The sequence below is a fragment of the Oryx dammah genome, unplaced genomic scaffold (genome assembly GCF_014754425.2).
Source record: "Oryx dammah isolate SB20612 unplaced genomic scaffold, SCBI_Odam_1.1 HiC_scaffold_21, whole genome shotgun sequence".
NCBI classification, from domain to species: Eukaryota; Metazoa; Chordata; class Mammalia; order Artiodactyla; family Bovidae; genus Oryx; species Oryx dammah.
The window spans coordinates 45,821,607-45,838,766 of NW_024070205.1; the positions used below are offsets into that span (position 1 = coordinate 45,821,607).

General features: G+C 39.4%; 1 protein-coding gene across 1 annotated transcript in view; it reads right to left on the reverse strand.

The window, feature by feature from the left end:
* The window catches only part of PLD5 (phospholipase D family member 5), a 313,562-nt gene that overhangs the window by 132,839 nt on the left and 163,563 nt on the right, over window positions 1–17,160 (reverse strand). Inside the window, exon 4 of the mRNA XM_040263578.1 lies at window positions 12,959–13,070. Coding sequence (XP_040119512.1) covers window positions 12,959–13,070 — 112 coding nt within the window. The remainder of the gene's footprint in view (window positions 1–12,958; window positions 13,071–17,160) is intronic.

The following is a 17,160-nucleotide window of genomic DNA, read 5'->3' on the forward strand; positions in this document are numbered from 1 at the left end:
CTTCTGCTTTATTGACTATGCCATGCCTTTGACTGTGTGGATCACAATAAACTGGAAAATTCTGAAAGAGATGGGAATACAAGACCAGCACCTGCCTCCTGAGAAATCTGTATGCAGGTCAGGAAGCAACAGTTAGAACTGGACATGGAACAACAGACTGGTTCCAAATAGGAAAAGGAGTACGTCAAGGCTGTATATTGTCACCCTGCTTATTTTACTTCTATGCACAGTACATCATGAGAAATGCTGGGCTGGATGAGCACAAGCTGGAATCAAGGTTGCTGGGAGAAATATCAATAACCTCAGATATGCAGATGAGATCACCCTTATGGTAGAAAGTGAAGAAGAACTAAAGAGCCACTGGACGAAAGTGAAAGAGGAGAGTGAAAAAGTTAGCTTAAAGCTCAACATTCAGAAAACAAAGATCAAGGCATCTGGTCCCATCACTTTATGGCAAATAGATGGAGAAGCAGTGGAAACAGTAGCAGACTATTTTTGGGGATGCTCCAAAATCACTGCAGATGGTTACTGCAGCCATGAAATTAAAAGACGCTTACTCCTTGGAAGAAAAGTTATGATCAAACTAGACAGCATATTAAAAAGCAGAGAGGTTACTTTGCCAAAAAAGGTCCATCTAGTCAAGGCTATGGTTTTTCCAGTAGTCATGTATGGATGTGAGAGTTGGACTATAAAGAAAGCTGAGTGCTGAAGAATCGATGCTTTTGAACTGTGATGTTAGAGAAGCCTCTTGAGAGTCCCTTGGACTGCAAGGAGATCCAACCAGTCCATCCTAAAGGAATGAGTCCTGAATATTCCTTGGAAGGGCTGTTGCTGAAGGTGAAAGTCCAATATTTCGGCCATCTCATGTGAAAGAACTGATCATTGGAAAAACCCCTGATGCTGAGAAAGATTGAAGGCAGGAGGAGAAGGGGACAACAGAGGATGAGATAGTTGGATGGCATCACCGAGTCAATGGAGATGAGTTTGAGTAAACTCTGGGAGTTGGTGATGGACAAGGAGGCCCGTGTGCTGTGGTCCATGGTGTCACAAAGTCAGACATGACTGAGTGACTGAACTGAGCTGAACTGATGCGACCAGATGCCATGATCTTCGTTTTTTGAATGTTAAGTTTTAAGCCAATTTTTCCACTTTTTTCTTTCACCTTCATCAAGAAGATCTTTAGTTCCTCTTCACTTTCTGCCATAAAAGTGGTGTCATCTGCATATCTGAGATTTCATCCAGCAGTCTTGATTCCAGCTTGTGCTTCATCCAGCCAGTACTTCACATGATGTACTCTGCATATAAGTTAAATAAGCAGGGTGACAATATACAGCCTTGACGTTCTCCTTTCCCAATCTGGAACCAGTCCGTTGTTCAGTGTCTGTTTCTAACTGTTGCTTCTTGACATGCATACAGATTTTTCAGGAGGCAGATCAGGTGGTCTGGTATTCCCATCTCTTTCAAAATTTTCCACAGTTTGCTGTGATCCACACAAAGGCTTTAGCATAATCAACGAAGCACAAGTAGATGTTTTTCTGGAACTGTCTTGCTTTTTTGAAGATCAAATGGATGTTGGAAATTTGATCTCTGGTTCCTCTGCCTTTTCTAAATCCAGCTTGAACATCTGGAATTTCTCAGTTCACATATTTTTGAAGGCTCGCTTGGAGAATTTTGAGCATTACTTTGTTTGTGTGTTAGATGAGTGCCATTGTGTGGTAGTTTGAACATTCTTTGGCATTGCCTTTTGGGATTAGAATTAAAACTGGCCTTTTCCAGTCCTGTGGCCACTGCTGAGTTTTCCAAATTCACTGGAATATTGACTGCAGTACTTGTACAGCATCATCTTTTAGGATCTGAAATAGCTCAACTGGAATTCCATCACCTCCAGTAGCTTTATTCATAGTGATGCTTCCTAAGCCCCACTTGACTTAGCCCCATCCTGGACTGTCTGGTTCTAGGTGAGTGATCACACCACTGTGGCTATCTGGGTCATTAAGATCCCTTTTGTATAGTTCTTCTGTGTATTCTTGCCACTTCTTCTTCTTAATATCTTCTACTTTTGTTAGGTTCATACCATTTCTGTCTTTTATTGTGCCCATCTTTGCATGAAATGTTCCCTTGGTATCTCTAATTTTCTTGAAGAGCTCTCTAGTCTTTCCCCTTCTATTGTTTTCCTCTATTCTTTACATTAATCACTTAGGAAGGCTTTCTTATCTCTCCTTGCCAATCTTTGGAACTCTGCTTTCAGATGGTATGTCTTTCCTTTACCCCTTTTCCTTTCACTTCTGTTCTTTTCTTAGATATTTGTAAGGCCTCCTCAGACAACCAGTAAATGACAAGTCCAGATTTCTAACACGAGTCTATATGACACCAAAGTATAAGCTCCTAAGTGCTATGCTAATTACTATTCTAATTATCATCAAGGAGCAATGCATTCAAAGAAGCTCCTGCCTTGCTTGTATTCTGTAAAGAAAAGTAGAAGATTCCTTACAATGAATTTTGTCTGCTGTAAATTAAACAAAGGCACCAGTCTTTATGCACCCAAGCATAAGCAAAACTGGTAACCATTTTGAGAAGGTGCAAAATGAAAACATACCTGGGTGACAGCAAGGGCACCTTGACTTTTATCTCAATTATTACCAGATCAGCTTAACCTGCTCTTCTACCGAAAGGAACCCACCCTGAAGTATTCACTAGGACAGTGCTTCACATTGGCAACAAAAGACCTTACAAAACTTTGAGGTTTTTCAATATTGGAAACCTCTCAAAGGGTGGAAATGAAAGCCAGAATAGTATAAAGTTTTCTTTGGAGAAGTTAATAAAATACACCTGTTAATGTTACCTGAAATTAACAGATACAACCATACCTACTTGTACCATTAGGCTTTGGAATAATTATAAACCAGAAAACCTAAGTAAAAAGTCTCAATAAGCATAAAAATCTCAAATTATTTTTGACATCTCTAATTAAGGAGCCAGCAGTTAAAAAAATTACTGTGTAAAATTTCCAAGTTGGAATGGGAGCCCCCTGTATTAATTTTAAAATTTACAAATGCCCCTATTCTCATAGTTAGGCACATATATTCCTTTTAAGTTTTGCAAACATAATCCAGGAATGTGAGAATAGAAACATATCAGTGATGAATGAATATAGCTTTCTTGAATTCAAATAACTGTTGGTAAGAATCACACTTAGAATGTGATAAAATGAACACAGCATCCCCTCCTTCTTTTTTAATAATGTGGCTAAAAGAAAATCAGAACATAAAATTAAAAATAGAAGTATTATCAAAAGAATGAAACTGGACTTCTATCTTACACCACTCACAAAAATTAACTCAAAATGGATTAGAGACTTAAATGTAAATCTGCAACTGTTAAACTCTCTGGAGGTAACATAGAAAAAAATCATCCTGACGTTGGCCTGGCCAATGATTTTTTTTAATATGACACCAAAAGCCAGGCAACAGAAACAAAAATAACAAGTGGATCAGCATCAAACTAAAAAGCTTCCTTTCAGAAAGAAAACAATCAACAAAATGGAAAGGCAGCCTACAGAATGGGAGAGAATATTTGCAAACCATATATCCAATAAAATACATAAATAAGAAACTCACACAACTCAGTCAAAAAAAACTCCAAAAACTAATAACCTGAATAAAAAATAGGCAAAAGACCTGAATAGAGATTTCTCCAAAGAAGACATATAAATTGTTAACAGGTACCAATCAAGATTGCTGGGAGAAATATCAATAACCTCAGATATGCAGATGACACAACCCTTATGGCAGAAAGTGAAGAAGAACTAAAGAGCCTCTTGATGAAAGAGAAAGAGAGTGAAAAAATTGGCTTAAAACTCAACATTCTGAAAACTAAGATCATAGCATCCAGTCCCATCACTTTATGGCAAATAGATGGGGGAACAGTGAGAGACTTTTTTTTTTTGGTTCCAAAATCACTGCAGATGGTGACTGCAGCCAAAAATTAAAAGACACTTGCTCCTTGGAAGAAAAGCTATGATCAACCTAGACAGCGTATTAAAAAGCAGAGACATTATTTTGCCAACAAAGGTCCATCTGGTCAAAGCTATGGTTTTTCCAGTAGTTATGTATGGACAGGACAGTTGGACCATAAAGAAAGCTGAGTGCAAAAGAATTGATGCTTTTGAACTGTGGTGTTGGAGAAGACTCTTGAGAGTCCCTTGGACTGCAAGGAGATCCAACCAGTCCATCCTAAAGGAAATCAGTCCTGAATATTCATTGGAAGGAGTGATGCTGAAGGTGAAACTCCAATCCTTTGGCCACCCAATACAAAGAACTGACTCATTTGAAAAGACCCTGATGCTGGGAAAGTTTGAAGACAGGAGGAAAAGGGGACAACAGAGGATGAGATGGCTGGATGGCATCACTGACTCTATGGACATGACTTTGAGTAAGCTCCAGGAGTTGGTGATGGACAGGGAAGCCTGGCGTGCTGCAGTCCCTGGGGTCACAAAAAGTCAGACACGACTCAGTCACTGAACTGAACTGAAGTGAACCTGAAAAGGTGCTCAACATTGCTAATCATGCAGGAAATGAAAATCAAAACCACAAGAAGATGTCACTTCATGCATTAGGATGGCTCTTATAAAAAAGCTAAGAGATGGGTGTTGGTGAGGATGTAGAGAAAGGGGAACCCTGTTTGTACTGTTTGTTGGACTGTAAATTGGTGCAACCACTATGAAAAACAGTATGGAGGTTTCTAAAAATAAACGTAAAATAAAGCCAACATATGACTCAGCAGTCCCACTTCTCGGCACATATCCAAAAGAAACAAAAACCAGCATCTTGAGAGATGTCTGCCCTTCCATGTTCATTGTTGCATTGTTCAGACTGACAAAGATATATCAAAGCTAAGAAGGCTGTTAATGGATGACTGGATAAAGAAGACGGGTGCCTGCAGACACACACAAACACACGATGGAATATGTTACTCAGCCATGAGAGAGAAGGAAATCCTGCTAGGTGCAACAACGCAGAAGAAGAGAGGACATTATTCTGACTGAAATAAGCCAGAGTGAGAAAGACAAATGCTATGTTGTCTCACTTAACTCTGGAACCTAAAATACATAAATAAGTCAAATTCATAGAAACAGAGAGTAGAACAATAGGTACCAGGGACTGGGGGAGTGTGTTTGGGAGAAATAGGGAGATGGTGGTCAAAGGGTGCAAACTTTCAGTTATAAGATGCATCCACGTGTGCTAAATCACTTCAGTTGTGTCTGACTCTCTGTGACCCTACGCACTGTAGCCCTCCAGGCTCCTCTGTCGATCGGATTCTCCAGGCAGGAATACTGGAGTGGGGTGCCATGCCCTCCTCCTGGGGATCTTCTGGACTCAGCGATTGAAACCTCGTTTCTTATGTCTCCTGCATTGGCATGCAGGTTCTTTACCCCTAGTGCCACCTGGGAAGTCCCCAGTGTTGAATAAGTTCTAAAGCAGGAGGCAGAACCCTCTCAGACTTCAGACAATGCTGTTAAATACAAAGACAGTAATCAAAATGGTGGTACTGGCACAAAAGCAGAGAACTCAGAAATAAACCCACACACCTATAGTCAATTAATCTTTGAGAAAGGAAGTAAGTATTTACAATGGGAAAATGTCTCTTCAGCAAGTGATGTTGGGCAAATTGGACAGGTGCTTGTAAATCAATACACAAAAATCACACCATACACAAAAATAATCTCAAAAAGGCTTAACAACTTAAATATGACATGACACCATTAAACTCCCAGAAGAAATCATAGGCAAAACATTCTCTGAGATAAATTATACCAATGTTTTCTTAGGTCAGTCTCCCAAGGCAGTGGAAATAAAAGCAAAAATTAAAATATGGGACCTAATCAAATTTACAAGCTTTTGCACAGTAAAGGAAACCATAAACAAAATGAAAAGAATGAGAGAAAATATTGGTAAATGATGCAACCAACAAGAACTTAATTTCTAAAATATATAAATAGCTCATAAAACTCAATAACAACAGCAATAAAAATAATTTTAAAATGGGCAGAAGACCTAAATATACAATGAAAAGATGCTCAACACCACTAAGAGAGTGCAAATAAAAACTACAATTGAGGTACCACCTCACACCACTCAGAGTGGACATCATTAAAACATCTACAAATAACAAATGCTGGAAAGGGTATGGAGCAAAGGGAATCTTCCTATGCTGTTCATAGGATGTATGAACTGTAATGTATGAATGTAAGCTGGTGCAGCCACTGTGGAAAACAGTATGGAAGTTCCTCAGAAAACTAAAAATATAATTGCCATATGATCCAGCAATCCCACTCCTGGGCATATATACCCAGATAAAACTATAATTCAAAAAATGGCATGCATTCCCATGCTCATAGCAACACTGTTTACAATAGCCAAAACATGAAAACAACCTAATGCCCACCAATAGATGAGTGGATAAAGAAGATGTGGTACATATATACAAAGGAACAGTACTCAGCCATGAAAAAGAATGAAATAATGTCATTTGCAGCAACCATGGATGCAACTAGATATTATCAACTAAGTGAAGTCAGGAAGAAAAAGACAAATACTATATGGTATCACTTGTATGTGGAATCTCAAGAATGACATGAATGATCCTATCTATGAAACAGAAATACATTCATAGTCATACAGAACAGAGTTGTGGTTGCCAAGGGAGAAGTGGGGTTGGGGCAGGGATGGAGTGGAAAGTTGGGGTGAGCAGATGTAAGCTATTATATATAGCATGGATAAACAAGGTTCTACTGTATATCACAGGAAACTATATTCAATCCAAGGTAAGGAACAGCGGCTGCGCTTTGCTGCAGCAGCCGTGAAGAGATACCCCATGCCCAAGGTAAGAGACACCCAAGTAAGATGGTAGGTGTTGCAAGAGGGCATCAGAGGGCAGACACACTGAAACCATAAAGAAAACTAGTCAATCTAATCACACTAGGACCACAGCCTTGTCTAACTCAATGAAATTAAGCCATGCCCATGGGGCAACCCAAGACGGGTGGGTCAAGGTGGAGAGGTCTGACAGAAGGTGGTCCACTGGAGAAGGGAATGGCAAACCACTTCAGTATTCTTGCCTTGAGAACCCCATGAACAGTATGAAAAGGCAAAATGATAGGATACTGAAAGAGGAACTCCCCAGGTTAGTAGGTGCCCAATATGCTACTGGAGATCAGTGGAGAAATAACTCCAGAAAGAATGAAGGGATGGAGCCAAAGCAAAAACAACACCCAGCTGTGGATGTGACTGGTGATAGAAGCAAGGTCTGATGCTATAAAGAGCAATACTGCATAGGAACCTGGAATGTCAGGTCCATGAACCAAGGCAAATTTGAAGTGGCCAAACAAGAGATGGCAAGAGTGAACATTGACATTCTAGGAATCAGCGAACTAAAATGGACTGGAATGGGTGAATTTAACTCAGATGACCATTATATCTACTACTGCAGGTAGGAATCCTTCAGAAGAAATGGAGTAGCCATCATGGTCAACAAAAGAGTTGGAAATGCAGTACTTGGATGCAATCTCAAAAATGACAGAATGATCTCTGTTCATCTCCAAGGCAAACCATTCAATATCATGGTAATCCAAGTCTATGCCCCAACCAGTAACGCTGAAGAAGCTGAAATTGAATGGTTTTATGAAGACCTACAAGACCTTTTAGAACTAACACCCAAAAAAGATGTCTTCTTCATTATAGGGGACTGGAATGAAAAGTAGGAAGTCAAGAAACACCTGGAGTAACAGGCAAATTTGGCCTTGGAATGCGGAATGAAGCAGGGCAAAGACTAATAGAGTTTTGCCAAGAAAATGCACTGGGCATAGCAAACACCCTCTTCCAACAACACAAGAGAAGACTCTACACATGGACATCACCAGATGTTCAACACGAAAATCAGATTGATTATATTCTTTGCAGCCAAAGATGGAGAAGCTCTATACAGTCAACAAAAACAAGACCAGGAGCTGACTGTGACTCAGATCATGAACTCCTTATTACCAAATTCAGACTTAAATTGAAGAAAGTAGGGAAAACCACTAGACCATTCAGGTAAGACCTAAATCAAATCCCTTATGATTATACAGTGGAAGTGACAAATAGATTTAAGGGCCTAGATCTGATAGATAGAGTGCCTGATGAACTATGGAATGAGGTTCATGACACTGTACAGGAGACAGGGATCAAGACCATCCCCATGGAAAAGAAATGCAAAAAAGCAAAATGGCTGTCTGGGGAGGCCTTACAAATAGCTGTGAAAATAAGAGAAGTGAAAAGCAAAGGAGAAAAGGAAAGATATAAGCCTCTGAATGCAGAATTCCAAAGAATAGCAAGAAGAGTAAGAAAGCCTTCTTCAGCGATCAATGCAAAGAAATAGAGGAAAACAACAGAATGGGAAAGACTAGAGATCTCTTCAAGAAAATTAGAGATACCAAGGGAACATTTCCTGCAAAGATGGGCTCGATAAAGGACAGAAATGGTATGGACCTAACAGAAGCAAAAGATATTAAGAAGAGGTGGCAAGAATACACAGAAGAACTGTACAAAAAAGATCTTCATGACCCGGAGAATCACGATGGTGTGATCACTCATCTAGAGCCAGACATCCGGGAATGTGAAGTCAAGTGGGCCTTAGAAAGCATCACTACAAACAAAGCTAGTGGAGGTGATGGAATTCCAGTTGAGCTATTTCAAATCCTGAAAGATGATGCTGTGAAAGTGCTGCACTCAATATGCCAGAAAATTTGGAAAACTCAGCAGTGGCCACAAGACTGCAAAAGGTCAGTTTTCATTCCAATCCCAAAGAAAGGCAATACCAAAGAATGCTCAAACTACCGCACAATTGCACTCATCTGAAAATCCCATGGACAAAGGAGCCTGGTGGGCTGCAGTCCATGGGATCACGAAGAGTCAGACACGACTGAGCGACTTCACTTTCACTTTTCACTCTCATGCATTGGAGAAAGAAATGGCAACCCACTCCAGTGTTCTTGCCTGGAGAATCCCAGGGACGGGGGAGCCTGGTGGGCTGCCGTCTCTGGGGTCGCACAGAGTCAGACACGACTGAAGTGACTCAGCAGCAGCAGCAGCACATGCTAGTAAAGTAATGCTCAAAATTCTCCAAGTCAGGCTTCAGCAATACATGAACCGTGATTTCCTGATGTTCAAGCTGGTTTTAGAAAAGGCAGAGGAACCAGAGATCAAATTGCCAACATCCGCTGGATCATGGAAAAAGCAAGAGAGTTCCAGAAAAACATCTATTTCTGCTTTATTGACTATGCCAAAGCCTTTGACTGTGTGGATCACAATAAAGTGTAGAAAATTCTGAGAGAGATGGGAATACCAGACCACCTGACCTGCCTCTTGAGAAACATATATACAGGTCAGGAAGCAACAGTTAGAACTGGACATGGAACAACAGACTGGTTCCAAATAGGAAAAGGAGTACATCAAGGCTGTATATTGTCACCCTGCTTATTTAACTTCTATGCAGGGTACATCATGAGAAATGCTGAGCTGGATGAAGCACAAGCTGGAATCAAGATTACCGGGAGAAATATCAATAACCTCAGATATGCAGATAATACCACCCTTATGGCAGAAAGTGAAGAGAAACTAAAAAGCCTCTTGATGAAAGCTAAAGAGGAGAGTGAAAAAGTTGGCTTAAAGCTCAACATTGAGAAAACGAAGATCATGGCATCTGGTCCCATCACTTCATGGGAAATAGATGGGGAAACAGTGAAAACAGTGTCAAACTTTATTTCGGGGGGCTCCAAAATCACTGCAGATGGTGACTTCAGCCTTGAAATTAAAAGACGCTTACTCCTTGGAAGAAAAGTTATGACGAACCTAGATAGCATATTCAAAAGCAGAGACATTACTTTGCCGACTAAGGTCCATCTAGTCAAGGCTATGGTTTTTCCAGTGGTCATGTATGGATGGGAGAGTTGGACTGTGAAGAAGGCTGAGTGCCGAAGAATTGATGCTTTTGAACTGTGGTGTTGGAGAAGACTCTTGAGAGTCCCTTGGATTGCAAGGAGATCCAACCAGTCCATTCTGAAGGAGATCAACCCTGGGATTTCTTTGGAAGGACTGATGCTAAAGCTGAAACTCCAGTACTTTGGCCACCTCATGGGAAGAGTTGACTCATTGGAAAAGACTCTGATGCTGGGAGGGATTGGGGGCAGGAGGAGAAGGGGACAACAGAGGATGAGATGGCTGGATGGCATCATGGACTCGATGGACATGAGTCTGAATGAGCTCCGGGGGTTGGTGAAGGACAGGGAGGCCTGGCATGCTGTGATTCATGGGGTCGCAAAGAGTTGGACATGACTGAGCGACTGAACTGAACTGATGAAAAATCATAATAGAAAAGAGTGTAAAAAGAATGTACATATATGCATAACTGAATCACTTTGTTGTACAGCAGTAACTAACACAACATTGTATATCAACTGTACTTCAATTAAAAAATATGAGTAAGGTCTATAGATCTAATGTACAGCATATTGACTACAGGTAATAACACTGTATTGCACACTTGAAATTTGGTAAAGACAGTAAATCTTAAGAGTTCTCAGCACAAAATAGAAAAAAAAAAGGTAACTGTGTAAGGTGATTAATTAACCCTAATGCGGTCATCATTTCAGAGCATCAGTGTATATTAAATCATCACATTGTACCATTTAAATATATATAATTTTATTTGTTGATTGCATGCATGTGCATTCATGTTAAGTCACTGCAGTCACGTACAACTCTGTGCGACCCCATAGACAGCAGCCCACCAGGCTCCCCCATCCATGAGATTCTCCAGGCAAGAACACTGGAGTGGGGTGCCATTTCCTTCTCCAATGCATGAAAATGAAAAGTGAAAGTGAAGTGGCTCAGTTGTGTCCCACTCTTAGCGACCCCATGGACTGCAGCCTGCCAGGCTCCTCTGTCCATGGGATTCTCCAGGAAAGAATACTGTGGGTTGCCATGCCCTCTTCCAGGGGACCTTCCTGACCCAAATTTGTTGATTATATCTCAATAAAGATGGAGGAAAAAAAGAAACAGCTTTCACTGAGCAATAGAAATTTTTGCATATTTTTCTCTATAGGTCAATTTTTACATTATGAAGTATTCTGTGAACACACTGATTAATAATGAGAAAGTAGTACTACTTGTACATTACTTAAAATGTACAGATTGCATTGCTATGAGATAGCTAGCATTTGTGGTGCTAAAAAAATAGCATCACCCAGATGTAGCTCTATCAACTATTAAACTATTCTGTGGTAATCTTTTTTCTAAAATTCTGAGCAGACAATTGGAAATTAAAATTAGGAATTAAGGGATAGTATGTCTAATTTCAAAGCTGTTTGCCCCTCTGATATGAAACAACCTCTACCTTTTATATGCTTGTAAACCTGAAATCAAAATATTTTATCCTAGCTAAAGCCATATTTTCCTTTTCAAGTAATATTTTAGAGTTTTATCAGACTAGTTACTATGAAAAGCTTGCTGATCCCCAAATCTGAACTGTTTTGAAAAGTATAAATGATATATTTAATACACATAATTGCCAATTTTCATTTCTTGTTTTACCACAAGTTATTAAACAATCATGGAGAAATAAAATATACTTAATGATTTATTTTTAAAATAGAGTTATTAAGGAAAATGAAAGTGTGATATTCTTATTTCAGATATTAAAGTTCTGACTTAGATGAGTAAGATTTAATCACAAGGAAATGCCAATTAAATATTTACTGTTTGGTAAATTCTTTGTGGTGAGGAAGCCAAAATGATCTGAAAATGCCCAAAGAATGCTCATTAGGATTCCTGGATGCAACTAGAGATTATCATATTTAAGTGAAGTGAGTCAGAAAGAAAAAGACAAATACTACATGGTATCACTCTCAGGCAGAATCTGGAATATGACACAAACGACCCTATCTATGAAATGGACACCTGGTTGCCAAGGCGAGGGCAGGGGAGGGGAGGAAGGATGGATTCGATTAACTTCCAACCTCAGGAACTCCTTCACAGCTGAAGTTGCTCATGGCTAGTCTTACATTGACCTGTCTTTTGTGAACTATTCAGGACAAACCTTCCTGTAACTTTATCAAAAGCCTAGGAACTCTCCCTAAAAAAATAAAAGATACCCCAAAGCAAAGTATTGCAACAGAGATTTCAAATGTTCATTAAAATATTTCTGTTATTTCTGTTGATAATAAATTTCTTATATTTATTATATGTATTCATAGGCTTACAGTCTGCATAGCAAATTCAGAGTATATATATATGTATTTTTTTATAAATCAGTAAAAACTATAAGTGAGAGTTCAGTTAGTAAAGATACAGCAAAATGAAGAAATTTATTTCATAATTATCCTCAGTGTTCAGAAAGTGTGAAGCAAATTGTAAAGTGACCAAACAAATGATGGTCTCCTGCAGAATTACCTTAAAAGTTGTGAATAAGGCAATGACTCATAGACTCCTACCTCTGACTATATTATTTCAAACAATATATGTAGCACAAAGAAAACGTCCATCTAACGGTCAAGAGAAAACCAGAAATCCAATGTTTGTTCTGATAGAAGTGGCTCTTCTCTCTAATCACATCACTGAAGTGTTTACAGAGGGAAAGATTCTTCTTTCTAATTAATTATAATCTAATGGCCAGTAGAGTACTTTGCATAAGCTAATATGCAACAACACTATTTTAAAAATCCCAGTAGAATTGATTAATTAGTTCTCTCATTTAAAGGCTTTAATCAGGCTGTTTTTCAAAGGACAAACAAGAAGTGTACTAAGTCAAGTGTGTTGATTATAAAGAAATTGTGTATAAAGAAATCATGTACTACTCTAAATAGAATTAAATGTACTGGAACAGAACACCCAGAGGTAGAGTACCATGTCAACCTTGGCCTTACCCTTTGATTTCAAGGCTTCTAATACCTTTGAATCAGCTGTTACATCACTCACTAGCTTGATTTCAATACTTTGAGAAGTCAGTTGGAGCAACTTTTCGAAAAGACGTTGACCCTAGAAAAAACATTCAGAACCAAAGTCAGAAAACCTAAAATTATGCTGTTTTAAATAGGAATAAATAAACATTGAAAATTAAAACTATTCATTCAAATTTTAAAAGGCAAGCACTTCAGCACTTGGTATTCATGGAAAATTTTTTCAAAAGAGTTTATAGAAATGGAGTAGTAGTACAAACACAGATTACATTGTTTTTTTGAGTATTGTGCAGCTCAACAATTATTGCAATAATCATTTCAATGCTACAATGCAAATTTACTCTTTTTTTTTTTTTTTTTTTACTTTTTCATGAACTCTTAAGTATCTACACATGAAGAGGCAGAGAATATTAAACAGTTGTGACTAGGCCCAGAAAGACCCAGATTCCAGCTGATTTTCCAATTTACAAATTGTTTCTTAATTCACTTTCTTCCTCAGTGAAATGTCGGTATTATTAATATTTACTTTAAAGGGTTTTTGTGAGGATTAAGGGTTAATAGTAGGTAAGTATCCTTTAAGTGTTAGCTATTGTGGGGGGAGTCATGACTACTTATCCAGTGTTAGTCACTCAGTCATGTTCGATTCTTTGTGACTCCATGGACTGGAGCCTGCCAGGTTTCCCTTGTGGCTCAGCTGGTAAAGAATCCGCCTGTAGTGTGGGAGACCTGGGTTCAATCCCTGGGTTGGGAAGATTCCTCGGAGAAGGGAAAGGCTACCCACTCCAGTATTCTGGCCTGGAGAATTCCATGGACTATACAGTTCATAGGGTCACAAAAAGTTGGACACAACTGAGTGACTTTCACTTTCACTACTTACGAGGGATTTACCTAAATTCACTTTCTCATTTCAAATTTATGTTTTATTGAATTCAACTAGAAATCTATAATTATTACCCTAGCCTAAAAAAACTGAAAAAAATAAAGGTTTTCTTTATTAGATTTCACAAACATAATTTTTATAGTAAAAAATAAATTTTTAAAATCAATCTCAGGGAGACTCTGCATAGTGGTGGGTTCATTACATCATCGCAAGTGAGTGGATTGCAATGTTATCCATTTATTTTCTCTTTTCCATGGTGTTTTCATAGACTCCTTCTCCTTATCATAAGAGGGAACTGGTCTTCCTTTATTGGTTTTTCAGATTTGTGTTATTCAGCCACAAACTCAAATGCCCTCATAGGCTAAACAGGCAATAAGGCTTTGGTCTTAATGGCCCCCAAGTGGTAAAGTTTTATCTTACTTTGATTAGAATAGAGTGTTGATAATGATTATGGAGAAAGAATTTAAAGACTAAGAAAGTAAATGGATGGAATGTAGATGCAGAGCAGTGATTCTTGCAATTGGGCCTTAGAAAAGAAAGAGACCGAAGATCAAAACCCTAAAGCTTTGGAACGTGAAGGAGCAAAGGGCTGGTACGCCTGTGCTAGGGTGCCATCTGCCTGTAGGGAGGAGTGTCTGGCATAATCCAGCCATCTCCTGCCTGGAGCTGGTGCAGTACAGCCGAAGATCCAAAATCCCCAGATGTCAGAGGATGGAGGAGTTGCAGCCCGTACCAGGCATGGAAGTTTCCTTTTTGTCTAACCATGTTGGTAAAGGTTGCCCCAAAGGGAACTCGTCAAAAGTGACCAAATTTGGGCTTCCCTGGTAGCTCAGTGGTAAAGAATCCACCTGCCAATGTAGGAGACACAACTTTGATCCCTGGTCAGGGAAGATCCCATGACTTTGATCCCTGGTCGGGAAAGATCACCACAGAGTGAGCCTTGTTTGAGAGCCTGGGAACCACAACTATTGAACCCACATGCCACAACTACTGAAGCCTGCATGCCCTAGAGCCCATCCTCTTCAACAAGAGAAGCTACTGCAATCAGAAGCCTGCACACAGCAACTAGAGAGTAGCCTCCATTTCCCCCAAGTAGAGAAAAGCCTGCATGCAGCAATGAAGACTCAGCACAGCCAAAAACAAATAAATAAATAAAATTAAGAGAAACAAATAAGCCTGAAAAAAAGTGACCAAATTACTCCATATGCAGAACCTGGAGGCAGCCTCCCCACAAAGTAGGTCTTCCTAAAAGGGATGTCGAATGAGGGCATTAGGTAGCTGCAAATTGCTTTTTAAATAAAGAAGTAAGAGGGGAGAGGGAGAGAGAGAGAAAGAGATATATGGAGGCAGAGGGAGATGGATAGGGAAGAAACAGTGGCTGATTTGCTGATTTCAGGGTCCACATAAATTTCAAATTTACTATGGAGAAGTGAGGGCTTGGCAGTGAGAGGCTCCGACACTGGATGTAAGAGAAGATGCCCTTGGTGGGACTTCGTGGGACTTTCTGCCAAGCTGCCTGCCACCAGCACGACCTCCTCTCTGTTAGCTTTGTCACTCTGCCAAGTTGCTATACTCTTGTCACACACCCTTGAAGGCTGGCTGACGCCTGCACAGCCCAGGTTTCTAGAGCCTAGATGCATGGTCATCTCATAGTCACACAAAAGTTTGTATTTTTCACTTTCACATAGGGAAAGAGCATATGTACTTTGTGTGTTCTGTGACTCCCCATGGTTAGTGAGCCAGTATTTTTAAACAAACTTTTTTGTTGTTGTTGTTCTTAGTTAACAATATATTTAGCAAAAACGAAACACAGGAGATCTTCTAACCTTCCTGTATTTCTGGCTGCGTGCCTTAAAGTGATTCCCACTGTGTGATTTTTGTGAGATTTAAAATAAAAACCAGAACTCTCAAGCACGAATGAAAATTGAAACTCCAAAAGCTACAGATAGTGGCAGACTATCATTAAGTAAACCTTATTTTTACTTCCCTGGTAGCTCAGGGAAGCCCTTTTCCCTCAGCCGCATCTGGCTCTTTGTGACCCCATGGACTATGCAGTCCATGGAAGTCTCCAGGCCAGAATACTGAACTGGGTAGCCTTTCCCTTCTCCAGGGGATCTTCCCAACCCAGGGATCGAACCCATCACCATATGAGCCACCAGGGAAGCCCAAGAACACTGGAGTGGGTAGCCTATCATATGTGCTGATTACTTATACCAAGGATTCTTAAAATTTTTAATTATAGTGCTCACTTGTAATAAACTTGTGCTGGGGTAGAATTTCTGTACCTGGGCTTGAGGCAGAATTTCTAAATTTCTCCTGTTTTCAGTGTCTTACCTCCCAGTCCACACGTTTTTGCTAAGACATTCAAAATATAATTACTTCAAAAGGTATGAAACACTTATTCTATGCTGAGATCTGCAGTAAGGACTATTGCTTTCTGAGTTAAATTTACTCATCATGTTTTCATAAAGAAATAACAAAAGCCCCTTTGGCTTTTAAACATCAGTATTTTAAAGACTCGCTCTTTCTGTTGAGATACATCAGCCAACATTTTAAACTCAAATAAATCATCTTGAAGATAGCTAGTGGCTCAGGCACATTGACCTACTTTAAGCCTTTTTTTTTTAATCTGCTAAAACCTTATGATAGACAGTATTGTCCTAGAGAGGGAGGGAGTGGTACCCCAAGGACAGAGATCCAGTTCAGCCCCTCTGTGTCTCTGAAAAGACTGCTTAACCCAGGAGAATAGAGGTTATAAATCCTGCCAATTTCTGTTGACCCAAAACAACTCATGGACAGGATAAAATTCCACAATAAAATGCGAAGGGGGAAAAACAAAAATACCAAAGAGAAATCAGAATAAAGTCATGCTCTGTAAGATTAATTCTGGAGATGATATAGAATATGGTGATGGTTTTCAAACTTGTTTTAACAGTTAAACTCTTCATTTAAATGAAAACTTAAGCCAAGCATCTCCATCAATCCATCTCTGTCCTCTTGTGCATTTCCCCAGGGCTCCACAGAAAACAACTGTAAAACCACTGAACTTTACCCCTTTATCCTACTGAGGCATGATGCAGAATCATTAGAATACTGAAATTGAGAATGTCAGAGCTGGAAGATACCTTTGTGATCAATGATCTACCAATCTCCCCACTTCATAGATAAGGATAATCAGGCCCAAGAAAATTGAGTGATATGCTGATTTACTATAATTTTCTCTATACGACCATTTTATGTCAAAGGGGTATTCTTTCTTTCAGAAGGGGTATTCTGAAAGAAAGTTACA